The sequence below is a fragment of the Exophiala bonariae genome (assembly GCF_035927105.1).
Source record: "Exophiala bonariae strain CCFEE 5792 chromosome Unknown scaffold_50, whole genome shotgun sequence".
NCBI lineage: Eukaryota > Fungi > Ascomycota > Eurotiomycetes > Chaetothyriales > Herpotrichiellaceae > Exophiala > Exophiala bonariae.
Genome location: NW_027042525.1, coordinates 73,896 through 92,827, shown reverse-complemented (window position 1 = coordinate 92,827; position 18,932 = coordinate 73,896). Strand labels below are relative to the sequence as shown.

The window sequence follows — 18,932 nt, the reverse complement described above, 5'->3', positions numbered from 1 at the left end:
GATCGTGAGGTCACAGGGGAGACTGCCGACGACGGAATCTCGAATGAAGAGCTTGAATTTGGTGGGAGCCAGGTCTTGACTGTCTCATGCTTCCAATCGAATACCGGAATGTCAGTAGAGGTTGGCGACGGTGGGTGGGGTCTTGACGATTCGATCATTTTCGATTGATTGGGTATCATGGGCCAAAGGACGATTTCGGCACATCCGTCAGGTGCAACATCGAAGACAATGTAGAGAATCCCTAGTTCGTCGACACAACATCCCTGGGAGCCTCGATAGAAGAGCTTATTATCAGCCATAAACCAATCACCAGAGACTGCATCTGCAACATGCATTATCTGAGTCGTTTGTGTTGTGGTTCCCACCAAAAGTCCGTTTGATCGCAACTGGCCTTGGTCAAGCGTGAAGAAGGCAGAGCTCAATTGATCAGCGGCATGTGCATAATAGCCAGTGAGTCTGATATGGACTGGATCGGGGCTTAGCTCTTCTGATAAAGACCAGATTGAGATGCGAAATGGCGTTGGTAGATCCACGGCAGATTCCCTTATACTGTACGAGCTCATCGTAGCTGGAGGCGGAAATGGCGGAGCATTCCACGTATATGCAGTGGACTTCGGCTCATGGTCCCAGTCCAAACCTCCTGGTTCTTCATGTCTCCAGCCGGGCCAAACATGTGGCCTTGATTTCGGCCCATGTTTCCACACATGGTACCAGTCGGGCAATCCTGATCCTTGGTGTCTCCGGTCACCATGGCTTTCGCTAGGGAGTATCGGCGGATCCTCGCTCCACTCTTGGTACTCGTTTGGAGCGTGAGCAATATTCCATCCTGATCCCGGGGACTCGCACGTGGGATGATCCGTTGTTGGTATCCTCGGCCCTGTGTGAGACCGGTTGACATCGACCACCACACCTCGTTCTTGGATGACTGACACTCTTAATCAGTTGCTTGACTCTTCTAGATCCATACAAAGTTGAATCCCATGAGGAATACTCACCAGCAGCAGATATCAGGCTGCAGAAAGCAGAAAACACCAGTTTGTGGTGAATCATGGTGTTATGTCGGCCAAGCTTACATGAAGATGGTGAAGAGATGGAAAGAGTCTGGGTACTTAGTATTTCTCTTCTTATGGCCACAAATGTACAGGAATTGTGACATCTGCCAAACGAATTAAAAGAAGTGCATGATTGTACAAGTCCAATCTAAGCCTTTCCATCACAGCCGTCGAACTGCAGGCACTGTCGATCGAGGCGAGGGCCTGACAAAAGGCCCGGGACAAGATTCCAGTTTTAATGTTGTTGTTCTGGTACACCTAGCCCTCGACCCGTTACAAAGTGCATATAAACGATTCTCGAAAGCGCGGCGGAATTCAGTTGTGTCCACGGAAACATCATCAGCAATTCCGAACCTTGAAAGCACATTTACTGGGAAAAGATTACATCTTTCCGACAGCGGTAGTGGAACACGTCTGATATCTTGTTATATTTCCTGGGATGGCGTTTCGTCCTGTGGTTGCTGCTTGAAGACCTCAATTGCCAGGAAAGAAAATCCCGTTTGGTCGAAAACCGCCAGGCACGATAGAATACCAGGGTCTGGGACGACAGTGGACTCTCAAAATGGGGCGCGATATGATCTACCGGCAGTATCGCCAATGAGGGCACTAACAACGTCAACTTTTCTGACAGGCCATAGCAAAGCTTGATGCCAATCAGTGTGATCGACGGGTTGAAGTACGCTTAAATTGCTCGTACGCTCAAATTATAAGAGGTCTCAAGGTTGCCATAACTAGAAGTAACAAGCTCAGATGCAGGAACATGTCAAGGGACAGGACAGCTGTAAACTCTCTGTGATGCTCGACCTGGGGCTTGACTGGCAGGTAGTGACACTGGCGATGATAGACGACTGGGGTGCGTGAGTGGCCCGAGATTCGGTACTGCAAGGCTCATGCTCATCTTGTGCATGGGCAGCGCAGGACAAAGTACAGCAAGCGAGGAATCCAATCTATAATCTGTTGTTGACGTTCAAGGCTTTTTGCGACGGATTATGAACGACTAGGGAAGCATTTATCTTCGGGAATAGATGCTCTTGGAAATCAATTTATGCTATGTTTCAAACAACATGGTGGGATACGGCATCTTCGCTCGCACTTGGGGAATAACATTTCTGAAAAAAACGCGGAACGAGGAGAAGAAGGCGGGCACAAGGGGTGCAGTCAACGCCAAGGTGATGGGGGTCCTTGCCCGACTATTTTCACGCCACCAGAGCTAAAAGAGCGATTGTCGTCCACTGTATATCCTTCTAGGAGCATCTCCGACATCATCGCTGAAGCCTTTCACTACTGCCCCACTACAGTTTGCGACTATATCTAAACGCTCGACAGCATCGGCTTCAATCACTGTGTCACCAAGCTTCGTTAACACCAACGGAGACTATCCCGGTATTTGAGAGCTGATAAACCAGAGGCCTCCGCATAGGCAAGACGACACAGCATAATCGCTCCCTACGCACACCCAGGGTTTCTGGGCTTCCAGTTCTTGCTCGATCAGCTCATGGCACATACGCATTTACGGTGTGCCGTCACAAGTGCTGTGTGCGCTACTGACATATAGAGAGTCGAGGGTCTAGGGTTCAGGGGTGTGATCTAAAGCGTAAATATCGTAAGTATGAGCAAGATAATGAGTGAGATAAACATAGAACCAAAATAAGATACCACTGTGAGATGAGCATATGGACCGAGAGTCGACTCCGGTTCTTGCTGCTCTGGGATTATTACCTCCATAGCTGATGGGAGAGAGAAACCCTGCTCTGTTTCCGGCACTCACTCACTTTCGATCACCGCCGGGCCTTGCGATACTGAGCATAGTTCGAGTCCTCGCATCAACACTGGTATTGGACGGAGCAAGTCTTTCGGTTGGTGGTAGTGAGAGGGGAGGAAGAGATCGGCGGTGATAAAGTATTGTGTCTTCACTTGATGAGGAAGCTGTGTCATTGACCTCGCAGGGCACAGTACAATAAACACCGGAGATGAGATCATGGTGGAGGAAACTCATATTCATAATGGGTACACTTCAAGATTTTTGAAACTGTTTTGCATTGTTAAGTAGTTCTTGTTCATTGCCCCAAGGACCTTATTGTCCAGGGACTGGTGCGATCGCAAAAATGTCTGCAATCAGAGGCTTCTTCCTCGGCCCTCCTCTTCTGCAGGAACCACAAACCGTCCCAAAAACTCAGCTGCTCTCCTCGTCATTCATAAACTTCACCTACCAAAGGTCATTTCTTCTTTTCATATCCAGCCCCCAAGTCGAAACCATCGAACACGGTCCCCTTTTGTTATCTATGTCGAGCGTGCAGCTTCGGTTCTCCGTCCTTAGATGCAAGATTCCGGTGTGGAGAAGTAAAGCTAGAAGTATTCCTGATCTAAGGGTTTCCAAAATTTGTCGCCATATATATCCGTGTGGATGATTTATCCCAGCATCTCCACATCGAGACCAATGGCTCTCATGAACAAGTTGACATTGCCCAATCTGACACTAGACATCTCGGCGGGAAGTGCTTTGCTTTGAAGCACTGTCTCCATAACTCGATCTTTGACGCCGATGACCAGTCTCTGTTGCTGTTCAGGGCTGGCGCCAATGCCGACCGCAGCGAGAAATTGCCAAATATACATGTCGTCTCCGGAATTGACCGGTCCTGGAAATATTGTGGCCAATATAGGCTCCAAGTGATCAAAGAGTCGATTGTATAAAGTAGTCCATTGCTGCCAATCTTGATCAGAAACCGACCCACTTTCTTTGACCAACTCCGCTCGACTTAGAAGCATTGTCAACATTCCAAGGCCAATCTTGGTATGAACGACAGTAGCCAGGTTCGCATGATCGATCAAAAGACCAAGAAGACCGATAATGATGTTGATGGGTGCTTCACTAACGTAGCCCAACAAACAAGGCATAACGGCTTGCGAGAAGAGTTCAATCTCTTCACGAATTTGTGGAGGAGGCTGCGATTCACCTGGAGCAAGTTGAGCTTCTCGTACTACGTCCAATTGATCCAGGTGGAACACAACGATTGTTAAGATGGTTACTCGCTGTTCTTGGTCGATCTGATGGAAGACTCGAGGAATAGCCTTTTTCCCTTTGGAAAATGACAAGAAGGCGATGAAAGGATGGACAACTGTGGAACCTGGTAGTATGGGATCCAGGACTTTCAAGCCTTGCCACAGTGCCTTATTGAGCTCGTTCAATTTCTGCCTCCACTCAATATGAGCCTGTACAGAATCTGCGTCACCTTCGGTAGGAGGAGGAGGCATTCGTCGTTCGTTGTCCTCTAAGCGCATCAAGACCGTGTAAACTTCCTCGATGTTTTTGAGGATGGTCTTGCGATCGCTTGGGCTGACGTCGTTAATACCCTTTTTAGCGGTTGATGGTCGGCTATCAGAAGTTTCATTCCTTTTCAGGTTCAAAAGGGGCTTAGGAGTTTTTGCGTTGCTAAATGAGATTTTGCCCAAACTTCCTTCGATGATGAGTTGCTTATTTTTGGGCTTCAATTTAGCTGCCTCGACTGCACGTTGAACTTGTTGTTGCATCCTTTGCATGTGGTTGTCGCCGTTGACATTTTGTCTTCTGCCACCGACACGACTTCCAGTCTGGAACAGGTAGGTCTGTGCAAAATGCCCCAGAGGTTGAGTTGGATGCTGTCTAGGGGCACCTCGAATCTGGCTATAAACCTGATAATAAAAATCTTCATTCAAGGCAGTTTCGGCAGTGGAATCAGACGAAGCTCCTGTTGCCGTGACAAGCTGTTGTAGCTGAATACGAGTGATGAAATTTTTGTCTTGTGGAGTCATCAACCCATTTCCTCTGGAAAGGAGAAAAATCTTATGGTTCCGTTTGGCTCGTTTGGCATCCTCTTCCAAGTATGCCTTTCGCTGTTCCTCTGAGAGCTCCATAAGATTCGGAGGATTTGTAGCAGCCATGGCACCCTGCGACTGTCCGACATTCTGAGTTTTATCAACACTTGGTTGTGGAGAATGACGTGGACGATTGGGATTTTGAAGGATTTGAAGCGGGTGTTGAGAGCCTCGGGTTTGAGAAGGCTGGGATGGAGCACGATTCTGTCGTTGTGGACTCTGTGACGCGCGTAATTGCTGTGGAAGAGGAGCTTGTTGGTGAGGTGGTGGTGGTTGCGGTGGCGGAGGTTGATATTGTTGTGGTGGTGGCTGTTGGGTATGTTGTGTGGGAAACGGAAAGGGTTGAGGTGGTGGATAAGGATACTGCTGCTGAGATCGGGACTGAGCAAGTAGAGCAGCCTCAACCTCATCCAGGCTCAACATCGGTGGGGCAGCTCGTGTAGCATACTGACTTTGGGGAGGCACACCAGGGGCGTCACCCTGGCGCGCAGTACTGAACCTAGCATCTTCTGCGGAGGGTTGAATTGGATGCTGAGATTTTGTTCCCCATGCGCCTGATTTTGCTTGAATGTCGGGAATGTATCCAGGATCTTGATACTTTTCATAGCCCGTCCTTTTTGGCTTTTGAGTAAGATGGGTAGGCAAAGCCTGGTTGTGTTGCAGGTTGTATCTTAAGTGTTCTTCATCAATGGCGTTTGAGACTTGGGCAGTATTTCCAAAGAAATCAAATTCTTTACTTGAAGTTCCCGGGCCAGATGTTGGATCGGCACCTCCACCGAAAGTGTCATCATTCAAGTCGTCACCAGTTTCCTGGAGCTGATTTCCCAAGCCGTCATAGGTATCTTCGAAATCGAGGCTTGGAAGAGTTTCCGTTAGTATTGACAGCTGAAGGATGGAATGTAAGGTTGAACCTACATCTCTTCCTCGTCATCTTGAAAGGCTTGCAGTTTCCGCGCCTTTGCGACCTCGGTGAAGGGATTAGGATGCTCGAAGATACCCTTGCCATTATTGTTGGAGTTGGCTGAACGATCCCTCGGTAAAGAGGTGTCGAAGCCGAAGAAAGACATGGTGAGTTGGAAGTGACGAAATGAGGGACGGATGGATAGGTTGCAAGTTGGTTATTAAATATGCTGAGATCGAACGGGGCACGGCGATTACCCCACTCAAGGACAGGTTGTCGAATTCAATGCAGTGCGGAGGGGTGCATGATCCTACTCAGCTGGAGGCAAGGAAGGATAACGGTAAGGAGAGTCACTCCATGGGAGTGTGAGAGACGTGGAAGTGGAGGGAGGGTGGGATGTCGAGGACCTCGCGATGGAGTGAAGCAGCAGCAGCAGCAGCAGTAGTAGTAGTAGTCGCAATATGAAATGGATGATGAAGTCACGTTTTCTCGATTTGTGTGGAAAATATACATTCAAATGACTCGTCGGTCAATGCTGCTAGTACTCGAAGCACGCGCTAGTATCTTTAGCGTAGACATTTCTGGTGCTTAGTATCTCTAGCTTTGAACTTTGGCCTTCCGGGCGCCTGTCCCCTACTTTTTAGGCTGCAGAGTATCATTCTAGGGGCACTGGCCTTCTCCGCATTGACTCTCTGGCCCCCTTGTGCAAAGCCACAAACCAAACGGACTGGCTCGAGTTGCAATTCTCGTGTAAACATCCAGCTTGAAATCCATTCAGGGGTCGGGGAGAAAAGGCGCTCCAGGTTGCAACAAAAATAAAAATCAGGCACTCCTCAAGAGCCCTTCCTTTTCCAAAACTCAAAATTCTTGGTTCTTGGTCGCAACACGGTAATCCGGACTCGGGCTGGATACTCGCTCCAAATCCACACCCGCTTGCGCGTCTTCCTCGTGCTCCTCTCCTTTCGTGTTTCCAACTACTCCATAGTCCGCCCCCGTAGTTCCTATCCTAAAGATTAATCTTGGAAACATCACCCATTATTGTTTCATTATTATCGCCTTCTCTTCCTGTATCCTTCTTTGTTCTTCTTTTCTATGATCCATCTGCACCTGAGTCTTGCGCCTGTCACCCTTTCTCTGTAATAGAATTGTTCGTGTTCAGCCGCGTCTTTGTGTCACGAGCCTAGGGTGCCGTGCCCTCCCTCTGTTTCCACCACCAGCCTCAGCTGCGCAGACTTTCCAGACCTTGAATGGCAGCCACGGTCGGGTCATCTTGATACGTGCGCTTCTAATCAAGTCTTCCTTGAAGGGGACTCGATCACGGTCGCTACTTCCCAACACCTTTTGTCAATTTCAGCCCGAATAGGCCACCATCATGGCCACGGGCTCCGGAAGATACCTGCGTTACATCTTGTTTGCCTTCTTTGTGGGTTTCTCTCCACCCCATCGAAGGAGTCACCGAACTAACAGAAAGTAGGGCATTCTCATACTCTACTTCATATCTACATCCTCATTACCATCCTACACGCCATCAATAGCTGAGGCGGCAGGAAAACTGTCTTGGGACGATATAAAAGTCCCTGTTACACCACCACCGGCGGAAAAGCCAGCAGCTGATCCTGATGCTGTTGCGGATGCTTTTACCTCGAAGCCTCAAAATCCCCAGTTGGGAACCTCGCCCTTGCCGAGCATAACTCCTTTAAGTCCTTCAGAACTCTCGCCTGCCGCACCCGGAGAGAGAGTCAATGCAACCTTTGTCACCTTGGCCAGAAACTCGGATATCTGGGAGATTGCTCGTTCCATTAGACAAGTCGAAGACAGGTTCAACAGAAACTACAACTACGACTGGGTCTTTCTGAACGATAAACCATTTGATGATCAGTTCATCAAGATTACCACTTCTCTCGTCTCGGGCAAGACCCATTATGGCGAGATCCCTGTCGAGCACTGGTCTTTCCCGTCGTGGATTGATCAGAAGAAAGCAGAGGCCGTTCGTGAAGACATGCGCAGGCGGAAGATCATTTATGGCGACTCCATCAGTTATCGCCACATGTGCCGTTTCGAATCAGGCTTCTTCTTCCGTCATCCTCTTCTGCACCAATTCGAATACTACTGGCGAGTCGAACCGAGCGTTGAACTCTTCTGCGACATTCACTACGATCCTTTCAAGTACATGAAGGACAATAAGAAGAAGTACAGCTTCGTTCTCAGTTTGTACGAATACGTCGAAACCATCCCGACCTTGTGGGAAAGCACCAAGAAATTCATAAAGGCCCACCCCGAGCATATCCATCCTGAGAATTCAATGGCCTTTTTGAGTGACGATGGAGGTGATACATACAACAAGTGCCATTTCGTGAGTTCTACCCCAATGACCCCTTCATTCACAACTAACACATACCAGTGGTCTAACTTCGAGATCGGAAATCTTGACTGGCTCCGGTCCAAGGCCTACATCGACTTTTTCGAGTCCTTGGACCAAGACGGTGGTTTCTTCTATGAACGTTGGGGTGATGCTCCTGTTCATTCCATTGCTGCAAGCCTTTTGCTCCCAAGGGACGACATCCACTTCTTCAATGATATCGCCTACTACCACGTCCCATTCACCCATTGCCCCACTGGGGACGATCTTCGCCTGAAACTCCGATGTCATTGCAACCCCTCTGACAATTTTGATTGGAAAGGTTACAGCTGTACCTCAAGATTCTTTGATCTGAACAAACTGTCTAAGCCGGTGGGCTGGGAGGGTCAAGCTTGACTAGCCGACAATTCAAAATCAACTACTGTCAAAACATTCGGTATCGAATTGGACTGGGAAATCCTAAGATACTCGGCCATTTCTTTCGTTGCATCGTTAACGACTCTGCTGGTTCTACTCCGCATCCCAAAAACCAGACGGAAGATATTGTCGTGGGCCGAGAGATTGGCCGAATGGCATGAAAAGGGGACCGCAGAGGTTGAGAGACCAGCAAGACGGAACAAAGAGGCATCCAACTAGATGTTGACTCAGCTGTTCATTCTTGGATTATCACTCCACCTAACATGGTCACAAGAATCCCAGCATCATGGACACAAATTTTAACCTGCTTGATGTTTTGGCTTGGGCTTCTACACGGATGCCAAAAGCCCACGACCTGATTACCAGAATCGACCTCATACGAGCATAGAGCATAACGGCGGCGTTTATTGATTGTCACCATGTGCTGAACTGACTGAAAACTCTCAAGTTCTAAGGGGGATGACACCCTGTCAGCTTTCTGTCAGTGTTGATAGCACTTTTGAAATTTCTGGGACCGCTGTATGTACAAAAAAGAGACGACTTGAGAAACCCTTGCATAAGCCGAGCGACAGCTGGCTGATAATGAATTAAATATTGAAGCGAACCCAAAACAAACACTGGTCTGGATAAATTCTCAAACACTAGCACTGCTTGACATGACATGTCAACACTGTTCGATGCTACGCTAAAACTCCGTACCTTATAAGTACCTACTCGTACCTTATGGATCATCATCTTCCTGCCTTCAGCCGAGTTTCCCTGAATGTCCTTTCAAATATGAATCGACATCTTTTTAATCTGTAGTTCATATGCATTTACAACTGTGTCTTAATACAAGATAGGTAGGTATTGAATACACGACAAGCCACGCACCCATTGCATCCATCCCAAGGCCCCACGCCTCCTCAACTCGTCCAATCTGACCTGATCGAACTGTGCCATCCATCCACCGCCCTCGCAAAGAATATATATCAGGTATATCATACACCAGGCAGGATCATCGCCGTGCACAGCTTGACATCCCATGGCATCGCATCGCATCGCTAGCATAGCGGACGGAGCGTGGCCGAAAGGTCAAGGCTTTGTTTTCTCGCTTCTTGTTCCCTCTCAGAGTAGTGGGAAGGCGGTTGGGCAGCGGCGGTCGGGTGGTTGTATTCGTGTAAAGATATCTTGCTTGGCAGCGCGCTATGGCGCTATTATTGTTCCAATAAATTGGGCTACCGTTGGTGATTGCATGGTGGACAGAGGTGGAGGATGACCATGGCTGTTGATTGGGAAAGGTGATCTTTTGAGTTCATCGTTCGCCCTCTGATCTTTCGGAATGGGCGACTCTTGGTGGTGTTGTAGGCTAGATTTGCCCATAGCAGGTATCTACCATCAATGGTGTGAGCCGGGTGTGGTGTGGTATGTTGAGAGATAGATGGGCCGTTTCTTCACGTGGCGGTTGGCTCGAATCGATATCTATTTACACTTTGCATTGTGGTCCACGAATCGCACCATTGGCCTCAGGGCCGTTTGGTGATTGCGTGCCCTGACTTAGTTACCCAAGCCACGCGATGCCACCTTCGTCTTCTTCGTGCCGTATTTGGATCGGCTTGTCGCGCGATTGTGTACACCAGCCTTGAGAAAGTAATCGTCAGCATAAGGGGTTTCAGAGGAGTTGTGCAGTAAAGAAGTATCTTCGTTGTCGAAGAACTCTCCGTGATGACCAGCATTGCGGACGTCAAAAGAGAGGAGAGCTAGAAGCACGAGAAAGAAACTTACCACGTCCAAATGCCCTCTGACAAGATGATAACCCACACCGGGACAATCCTGCGCTCTACCACCTCTCACAAGGACAACACTATGCTGCTGGACATTATGGCCCTCGCCAGGGATATAAGCACTGACGATCTTGCCCGAAGTCAATCTAACCTTTGCGGTTTTCCGCTGCCCGGAGTTGGGTTTCTTGGGCTTCGTGATACCGACTTTCAAGCACACGCCTTTCATTTCCGGACGGTTGCGCAGCGCCGGCGAATCTTGTCGACGCGCTTTCTTGGGTTTGCGGCCGTGGCAGCGGACCTGGTTCAGTGTTGTGCTGAGAATGGGAGAGGTCGTGAATGACCGTTGGGATGCTGGGAGGAAGAGGATGTTGGGTTTGCGGTATATAGAGGCTGTGGTTCGGAATTTCAGGGTTGAGGTTACCCTGCTGCTTGTGCTTAATGTTCTTGAGGAGGTGGTGCAGGGGCGGGTGAGGTTCCGTAGCGCGTGAAGCGCAACTCTTGAGGGTATGAGCTGCATTTTGCGCGAGGTCGATATTGATGAGAGACAATATCCCCTCGTTGGTTGTCTTTGATGGAACAGGTGCACGAAAGTCGAGCTCCAAAAAGTTGAAGCCGACGTTAACAAAGCCCCAGGAGAATTATTCTAAAGCGGCACGTATCTTTTATCAATCCTGGCTTGGATATGCTGCCGCCCTGTGCTTGACTTGGCACACTGCTGGAAGTGATTCACGCCTTGCAACAGATTCTGAATATCCCATTAGCGTTGCGTGCAAGTCTGGTCTCGTGGTTTACGTTTGACGGTGCAATAGAAGGAAACCAAGCGGCTGCGGCCGCTCACCTTCCTTCCACCCGCTGAGTGCAAGTTTGTCACCCAAATTCACCTTGGAAGTCGGAGAAATTGAATTCTACGCACGGATTTCTCCTTCATGACCTCAGCCTGACGGCTTTAGCTACCTAGGCAGTGCAACCTTCCGGCAATGTAACTACTGGCGAACACGATGGGCTCCTCTTAGAACTTCGAGTGCAATATCCCCAGATTGTTGCTACTCCCTGAATTGTAGACTTGTAACCTGCGCAGCAAGGACTTTTGGCTTTAGCTTCGGGCTCTCCTATTCATTCGCCTCAATGGCTGATACATGTGATACCATCAATGGAGTCGCAGGGTCTGAACCACTCAGTCAACGCGACGTGGCTCTCCGCGTCCTCGATCAATGTCTCTCGGAGCGCGAAACCATTTCGTCGAAACCGATCGTCAACATCTTAGCGCCAGATGTGACCACGCGAATACGGCAGAGCCTTTCAAGACCTGGCCGCTCACCACTTTCTCTTGATACATTGTTAGACGCTGCCGATGTTATTTTCAGACACCGCGTGAGAATGGACCACCCACGCTTTTTCGGGTTCATCCCGTCCCCGGCAAACCATGCATCTTGGCTGGGTGAGATTCTGAACTCGGCCTATAACACTCATGCTGGGAGCTGGATGCAATCCTCTGGCCCCAGTGCTGTGGAGATGGAACTGCTCAACTGGATGGCATGCGAAATCGTGGGGTTCCCCACTACCGCAGGCGGATGTTTTGTGAGCGGGGGCTCCATGGCAAACCTGACGGCACTAACTGTGGCTCGAGACCAGAAGTTGAAGTTCGAGGATCGACCTCGTGCCGTCGTCTATCTATCTACGCAGACGCATTCCAGTGTCGTGAAGGGATTGAAAGTCTTGGGCTTCCATGAGGACCAGATACGGATGATTGCCTGCGATTCGGACTTCCGTATCAGCGTCAGCGATCTAAAAGATGCGATAACGGTTGATCGAAGTAGCGAAAAGATACCCTTCTTGCTTGTTGGCAGCGCTGGTACCACTAATACAGGGACTATAGATCCGCTGCAGGAGCTTGCCGACCTCTCTGTCAAGGAAGGTTTATGGTTCCACGTGGACGGAGCGTACGGAGCGTCTGCACTCCTATCCCGATCACAACGCCCACTTTTCTGTGGCATTGAGCGATGCGATAGTCTGTCGTGGGACGCTCATAAGTGGTTGTTCCAAACGTACGGGTGTGGCATGGTACTCGTTCGCGAGCGCAAGATGTTGACCAGTAGTTTCAGCATGAGTGCCGAATACGTGCAAGATGCGATGGAGACCGAAGAGACACTTCCAAACTTCTGGAACTACGGCATTGAACTGACAAGGCCGGCTCGAGCGATGAAGTTGTGGTTTTCTCTGCAATTTGAAGGGCTTGATAAGATTGAAAGCCAGATTGAGCATGGGGTTGAGATGGCCAAACTGGCTGAGCGGACTTTGCAAGGTCTTTCCGATTGGGAGGTACTGTCTCCTGCACAACTCGGGATTCTTTGCTTCAGATATAGACCTGATAAGCCTGGACTAGCTAGTTTGGATGCGTTGAACCAAAAGATCTCTCGGGCTGCCATCGAGGAGAATCTGGCGGCCCCATTGACGACCAGACTAAACGGCGTTCTAACATTGAGGATCTGTTGTATTCACCCTGACTTGGAGGAAGATGAGATGACGAGAATAATTCACGGCTTGGACAGGATTGCGCAACGTCAGCCTGAGCCAGAGACTACCAATGGAGGCTAAATATGATTGTACTTCCTTGTTTGATCATGCAGAGAAATAGCAAGAGAGTCCTCATGAATAGATGCCTGAGATCGATTTGCGTATTCCAAGCTGATGATACTCTGGTCGGCGAGATTCTAGCGTTGACAGAAACATATAATCTTCATACCATATCCTGCATATCCCGTTCTTAATATATGATCACAGCCGTACTCCAGTTGTCCGCTCTCTCACAGTAAACCCTTACGAAGAAGTTTCACCACAAAAGCCATGCAACGATTGCGAACGGGGTGTTACCCAGCTGCCGAAAGAAAGCCCAAACCACTGCGCAATACCATTTGTCAAGTTAAGACTGATGCTTGAAACACCATCGGCTAGCTGCCTTGCTTAACACTGTACAGGCGTCCGAAAAGTATCGCCACGGCCCGGAATCGGATAACTGGGTGTCGTACAAGCAATAGGCGCTCATGAGTCAGTATCTAAATGGGTTTAAGAGAGGTTAGAGATCGCCGTTGAGTGTTGTGGGACCCTGAACCGAACCCCAACCTGATGAATCCCGTCGAACGCCCACATTCATACATCAAGTGAGCTAGCTACACCATGGATGAAGCTGGGTGACATCGATTGCTTCGCTTCAGCACTCACAACCTCTTATCATGGCGTAAATCCTTGAAGAAACCCACCTCGTCCAGCAGAAGACTCCTGTCTTCGGGCGAAAAGCCTCGTTGCGGAATATACCAGACTTGCTTGTACCCCAGCCTAGGATAGACCTGTTCGGCAGGAGTGCCAGCCGTGGTGTCGAGAAGAATACTCCACCTGCCAAGGTCCCAAGCAACTTCCTCCAACCTCTTCATCACAATCCTCGCTATTCCTTTCTGGCGATGGAATGGAGATGTAAAGAGTTTCTCGACAAGTCCACGGAAAGGACCGGTCTGGGTGGTCGGTGTGACGAGCGAGACGAGGCCACCGATTTCTAGGTCGCCGTCGCCTGATGGGCTGGCTTCTTCTGCTGCAGGAATGATGGGCCAAGGCTTGCCTTCCTCCGAGAAAGGGATTCTGATATCCTGTCCCTTGGCATTGGTCAGGGTCGTTCGGTCGTTGACTTCAGTGAGGTAGACGATGATATGCCGGTGTCCTGAGGTGACTTCTGCTATCCGGTCTTCCCACCATTTGTAGATTTGGGGGTGATTTAGTGGCGGCATGAACGTTGCCATGGTGTTGTCGTTGAGAATACATGCGCAATGGAGTTGGACGATACCATCGAGTATGGTTGAGACGGATGGCGTGTCTGCTGTGACAAGCATTACGCCTGGAGTGAGAGCCATGATTGTTGAAGTCTTCGGACTCTAGAAAAGTCACTGCTGGAGAGAAAAGTAGCGACCCTGATGAGAGACCTGTCTTCTACAGCAATATTTATGTGCACCAGTTTGCGCTCACCTCCGATACTTGGGAACATCGATCATTGTAACATGATCCGACAAGCACCTTCCGTTGTCGGAATACAGAGCAAAGGGCGCAATCATATCCTACGACAGCCTCGTTAGTCTATTTTCTGATAAATTCATTGCATTGAGCACGATAAATCAACAAATAAATATGCGTCGCACGTCAGCGACGCGGAGACCGCGGCGTCGAGGGCCAATAAGCAATCGCCCGGGCACACGCGTAGTGGACACGTCCAGGCAACAATGCATTAGCGGCATGTAGGTTCTTTCATTCAAGTTCAGAGTCGTTTTCGAATCTATGATTCTTTGCTAAAGATACTGATTCAAAGTAGCAGCACCATCGTGAGACTCCATGTCGCCATTCGCAGCATATCATGCGCTGCTGTTGCAGATGATCACGGTCCTCACTTTACGGACAACTGCCTAAAGTAAATACCTAGCTACGAGTCGGTATCCTGCGACTTTTGGGGTCAGGATCTTGGTACAAGAGCCACCAATCAACCTCGCTTTCAGGCCTCCAGTGAACAAACATCACAGCACTTTGCACCCGCATTGCTCGGTACTGTGTGCTGGCGAACCGCATTTCGTGCATACACCGCTGCACCATGGCTTGACCGGAGACTGCTCGGGCTGCAAAATAGGTGAGTGAATAGGCATGTTAACCGTAAGTTCCAGAGAAAGATGTTGAATGGTGTGCAAGAGATCCATCGAATTCGGACTCGTGCTTTTCTCCTGGAAAATGGGCGAGCACAGAGGTGATTGATGTTACCGACTGGTAACTTCAGCAAAGCCATCTTGGGAGGTTTTTATAGCCTGCCTCGAGTCACCGTTGGTCTTTATGGTCAGCTAATTGCATATGACAGGTAACGATACTATTTGTCCCACAGGAAAGGCGAATGATGAGTCGAGCAGGACTGAGTCATTCCCAGCAGGAAGGACTCTTGGTGACAATTCTCGCTCTGGCAAAAGCCTCTATGTCATCCAAATGGGCGACCCTGACGATGATATAACTGCACCGAACATCTCAGGGCGCTTTGACAGATAAACCTATGTCACAATCTTCAACGGGTCACGTCTCCTCTCTGACAAAGTCTGGTGTCACCCAACGCTCTCGAAGGAGAACGAACGTCACAAAGCACAGCATGCACCTCTGGTGCTTTAGCATTCACATGGTAGGTAGGGTGCTGTAGTCTCAATGCCGGGACGGACGTCCCACTACCATATACTCGTAGAACCACTTGTCCTCTTCCAACTTTCATCATCAACAATAAAATGATGAATACCAGCCGGACTGCATAGGTGCATGACGAGTAGAGCCAGAAAACCCAGTGACAGACATGTTAAAAACCAATCACTCATAGCGACACCGCGAACATGAACGTGAACATCACATCTCGGTATGTTCATCGCACCCGATGCCAGAAAAACCAATCAACTAGTCCAACGGCAACGGCAACGGCAACGGCATTCCTCATCCTGGTTTGGTACATATGTATTATACATAACTACCGTCCGTAAGCGAGCCACATGGTGGAAATTAAAGATTTAAGATGGCATATCCGCACGCGATCTCTCTCGAATCCCGGCATTCCTGGATCTAGGATCTACTCGTACGAATACGTGCACGTCGTGCATTTGCATATCCGCACCCTGCCTGCATGCTGTGGATCCCCCTTCTCCCCCCCCCTCTCTTCTCCAAAATGGGGGCGTGAAGCCCCGAGCCAGATCTGTGGTTAAGATTTCTTGTGATCGGCGGCCGGCCCCCCGGAAGTGGGCGGAAACAACATGAACGACATGACGACCGGGTTGATTCCCGTATCATCAACAACAAACCCCTAAAAAGTAACACAGCACAACACAGCAGTACTACGGAGTACATCCTACGGCTTTTGCACGAGGTGGTCCCATGGGTCGGTCGACCTCCGAGCTAGGTATCTATCTATCTATCTAACCTACAAAGTAGCTTGCGATGGACCGCCTGGGATAACTAGACGCTAGCTCTCGTTGAGTAATTCAATCGCGCTTGTGTGTCGGATAAATATTCATTTCCATCTCCATTACATCTGTCTTGCACGCACGCACGCGAGCCGCCTGAGAGGTGGACTATTGAATTCGCTTCGGGCTATCTATTTCTGACTATCAGGTTTACGCGGAAGGCCAAGAGATAGCTGACTCGGTACGAATAGACGAGAAAATACGGACCGCCAGAGTGAATTGCCGGCACACTGTCCTTCTTTTGGGGGGCATACAAGGCTGGAAAGGGATAACAGTCGGAATACGAATACCGAACGAAGGGAAGCCCGTTACCAATCTACGAGCTTGTAGACTATCGAGCTTGTCTTGTAGCGAGGACTTCGCCTCAAGATGAGCGTCGCACTGGCATCTCAAGTCATCGGGTTCATCTCGTTTTTCATCACGCTGATGACATTACTTGGTAAGTGTGATTGATGCTCGCTTCCCTCAATCCGGACCTCCATACCTCGTGCATATCCACCCAACCCAACCCCTTATCCCTCGGCCTTCCCACTAATTACTCACGTTTTGGGGGAAAAAACAGGCGTCTATCGCGATCTAATATCCACGCTACGCACCGCACCGAGTAGCATCCCCGTAGCACTGGGCAATCTGCGGCAAGAGATCGAAGCGGAGCGTCTCTTCCTGCAATACCGCCTGCAGCAAGAGGCGGACCCGTACTCAGTGTTTCCGAGATCGCGACGGAAACATCGACGGCGGAAGCGACGTGAGGTTGCGCAGCTGCTCAGCCTGACCATCAGTGATCTGTGGATGGAGTTCAAGAACCTCGAGCGTCCGTTCTTGATTCGTCATCCACGGCGCGCGGAGGAGGTGCAGCGCGGGGATTTTTGGGGGGAGAGTGATCTTGATGATCATGATGATGATGAGAGATCTCGTGCGAAAAGAGGTCGTGATCGTGACGTGGAGAAACCGCCGCTGAATGTTGACGAGAAGAAGATCAATAATCGTATGGGCATGGCGGAGGCGGGATTGTCGTCAGATCAGACAAGGTATTACAATACTGATTTGGTGCATCGGTTTATCTGGTGGCAGAGTAAGGGCTCCGTGGAGAATATGCTACAGCAGGTGCAGAGGATCCAGATACGGAGGATTGAGAGGGATGCGTTCGAGACGGATGAGCTTGTTAAGCGGTGTTTGAAGGTCTTGAGTACGAGAGGGGGGGGAAGGAGTGGAAGTCGCGGTGGTGGTGGTAGCAGCGGATCAGGGAGCGACGGGAGGGGTGGTAGTGATGGCAATGGCGTCCGCCGGCGTAGTGTGCAATCCAAGAATGGAAGTGTGCGCGTGCAGTCTCGACGTCGCAGTAATGCTAGAAGCCAGTTTCGAGATGTGTCTGAGAGAAGACATGTCGTCAGAGCAGCTCGGCGAGAAAATGGTACCGCTGTGGGGGATACTGAAGCAAGTAATACTGTCCGGCCGAGAGAGCGAACTCCAGGTCCACGATATGAATATGAGGTGGTGCAACCAGGCAGGATATCTATTGATACTGAGGATAGATGGGAACGACGGTATCGCGGTCGAGAACAATAGATGTATGAACGCATGCGCCCTCTCATTCCTCTTTCCAAGCTTTGAATTCCTCCTTGAGGTGATCCTTCAACATTGTGAACTTGTTGCCAAACATCTTCCCACATCGCCAGCATTTGAAATCCTTCCCAAGGTTTGCATTCTGAAAGCCCGTGAGTCTCCGCTGATCATCCTCGACTAGGGGATATGCATCCAGGGGAATGAAGAAGTCAGTATTGAAACTATTGTAATGTTTCCTATGCTTCAACCTATCCGAGTGCATGTCTTGACTGATGATGTGGATGTGTAGGTGATTCATAGATGGGTGTGCATGAATCCCAACACGGAGATCTTTGACGAAGTCCCTTCCAGGTGGTAAGGAATCTGGAGGGTTATCACTCTCCATGGCTGTGATTCTGGCCTTGTTGGACCGAGAGAATGGTCCGATCAAGCGAGACAGTTCCGAGGCCGCCAACTTCACACTCGCGGCGACTTCCTCACGTATCATTGCGAGGAAGACCGGGTCGTCAAAGGCTTCACGTGGATGTAGGTCTCTTTTTGAAGCATCCCTTGGGAGCAGAAGCAGATGGAGAGTGGCTTTCGGAAAAGCATCACGAATGAGTACAGTGTTTTCATTGTAGGTAACGACTTGGTTCGGGAAATCTGCTGGATTTAGAATATAGGTGAGAAGAGCATTGCGTGAATTCGAGAATGAGTTCGATTTTGTTGATTGTGATGATGGGTTTGTTGTGGATTTGGTCTGCTTGGGTTTCGGTAACATGAGTTCGCTAAATGCATCTTTTCGCTTTTTGGTCGCGCCGAGAGAATCTTGGGGATGATGGTCGGTTGATGACATGTTTGAGTCTGCCTGAGATGAAGACCTTGCTGATCAGGCTTGCTGAAGTTTTGATCAGTCTGTCAATAGGATCGACCTTGATTTTGAATACTTTTACAAGGAGAAACCAGCATCTTCTCACCCACCCGGTTTGCTGCCTGGGAAGGTACTGCCTCAGGCCTTTTTCCTTGGGACAA

General features: G+C 49.6%; 7 protein-coding genes across 7 annotated transcripts; 3 read left to right on the top strand and 4 right to left on the bottom strand.

Annotated features, from left to right (window-relative positions):
• Window positions 1-3,461: 3,461 nt before the first annotated feature.
• LTR84_011272 (uncharacterized protein) lies at window positions 3,462-5,971 on the bottom strand (the record flags this gene model as incomplete). The annotated part of the gene is made up of 2 exons (XM_064854805.1): window positions 3,462-5,760; window positions 5,820-5,971. The coding sequence occupies 2 exons, from the start codon at window positions 5,969-5,971 to the stop codon at window positions 3,462-3,464; spliced, it is 2,451 nt and encodes an 816-aa protein (XP_064700121.1).
• Window positions 5,972-7,177: 1,206 nt separating this feature from the next.
• LTR84_011271 (uncharacterized protein) lies at window positions 7,178-8,560 on the top strand (the record flags this gene model as incomplete). The annotated part of the gene is made up of 2 exons (XM_064854804.1): window positions 7,178-7,228; window positions 7,280-8,560. The coding sequence occupies 2 exons, from the start codon at window positions 7,178-7,180 to the stop codon at window positions 8,558-8,560; spliced, it is 1,332 nt and encodes a 443-aa protein (XP_064700120.1).
• A 1,557-nt stretch (window positions 8,561-10,117) lies between these two features.
• LTR84_011270 (uncharacterized protein) lies at window positions 10,118-10,861 on the bottom strand (the record flags this gene model as incomplete). The annotated part of the gene is made up of 1 exon (XM_064854803.1): window positions 10,118-10,861. The coding sequence occupies one exon, from the start codon at window positions 10,859-10,861 to the stop codon at window positions 10,118-10,120; it is 744 nt and encodes a 247-aa protein (XP_064700119.1).
• A 608-nt stretch (window positions 10,862-11,469) lies between these two features.
• Window positions 11,470-12,939, top strand: LTR84_011269 (uncharacterized protein; the record flags this gene model as incomplete). Its single annotated transcript, XM_064854802.1, has 1 exon — window positions 11,470-12,939. One exon carries the CDS (start codon window positions 11,470-11,472, stop codon window positions 12,937-12,939), a length of 1,470 nt encoding a protein of 489 aa, XP_064700118.1.
• A 620-nt stretch (window positions 12,940-13,559) lies between these two features.
• On the bottom strand, window positions 13,560-14,243 carry LTR84_011268 (uncharacterized protein; the record flags this gene model as incomplete). Its single annotated transcript, XM_064854801.1, has 1 exon — window positions 13,560-14,243. The coding sequence occupies one exon, from the start codon at window positions 14,241-14,243 to the stop codon at window positions 13,560-13,562; it is 684 nt and encodes a 227-aa protein (XP_064700117.1).
• Window positions 14,244-16,727: 2,484 nt separating this feature from the next.
• On the top strand, window positions 16,728-17,924 carry LTR84_011267 (uncharacterized protein; the record flags this gene model as incomplete). The annotated part of the gene is made up of 2 exons (XM_064854800.1): window positions 16,728-16,797; window positions 16,921-17,924. 2 exons carry the CDS (start codon window positions 16,728-16,730, stop codon window positions 17,922-17,924), a joined length of 1,074 nt encoding a protein of 357 aa, XP_064700116.1.
• A 22-nt stretch (window positions 17,925-17,946) lies between these two features.
• On the bottom strand, window positions 17,947-18,756 carry LTR84_011266 (uncharacterized protein; the record flags this gene model as incomplete). The annotated part of the gene is made up of 1 exon (XM_064854799.1): window positions 17,947-18,756. The coding sequence occupies one exon, from the start codon at window positions 18,754-18,756 to the stop codon at window positions 17,947-17,949; it is 810 nt and encodes a 269-aa protein (XP_064700115.1).
• Window positions 18,757-18,932: the final 176 nt, after the last annotated feature.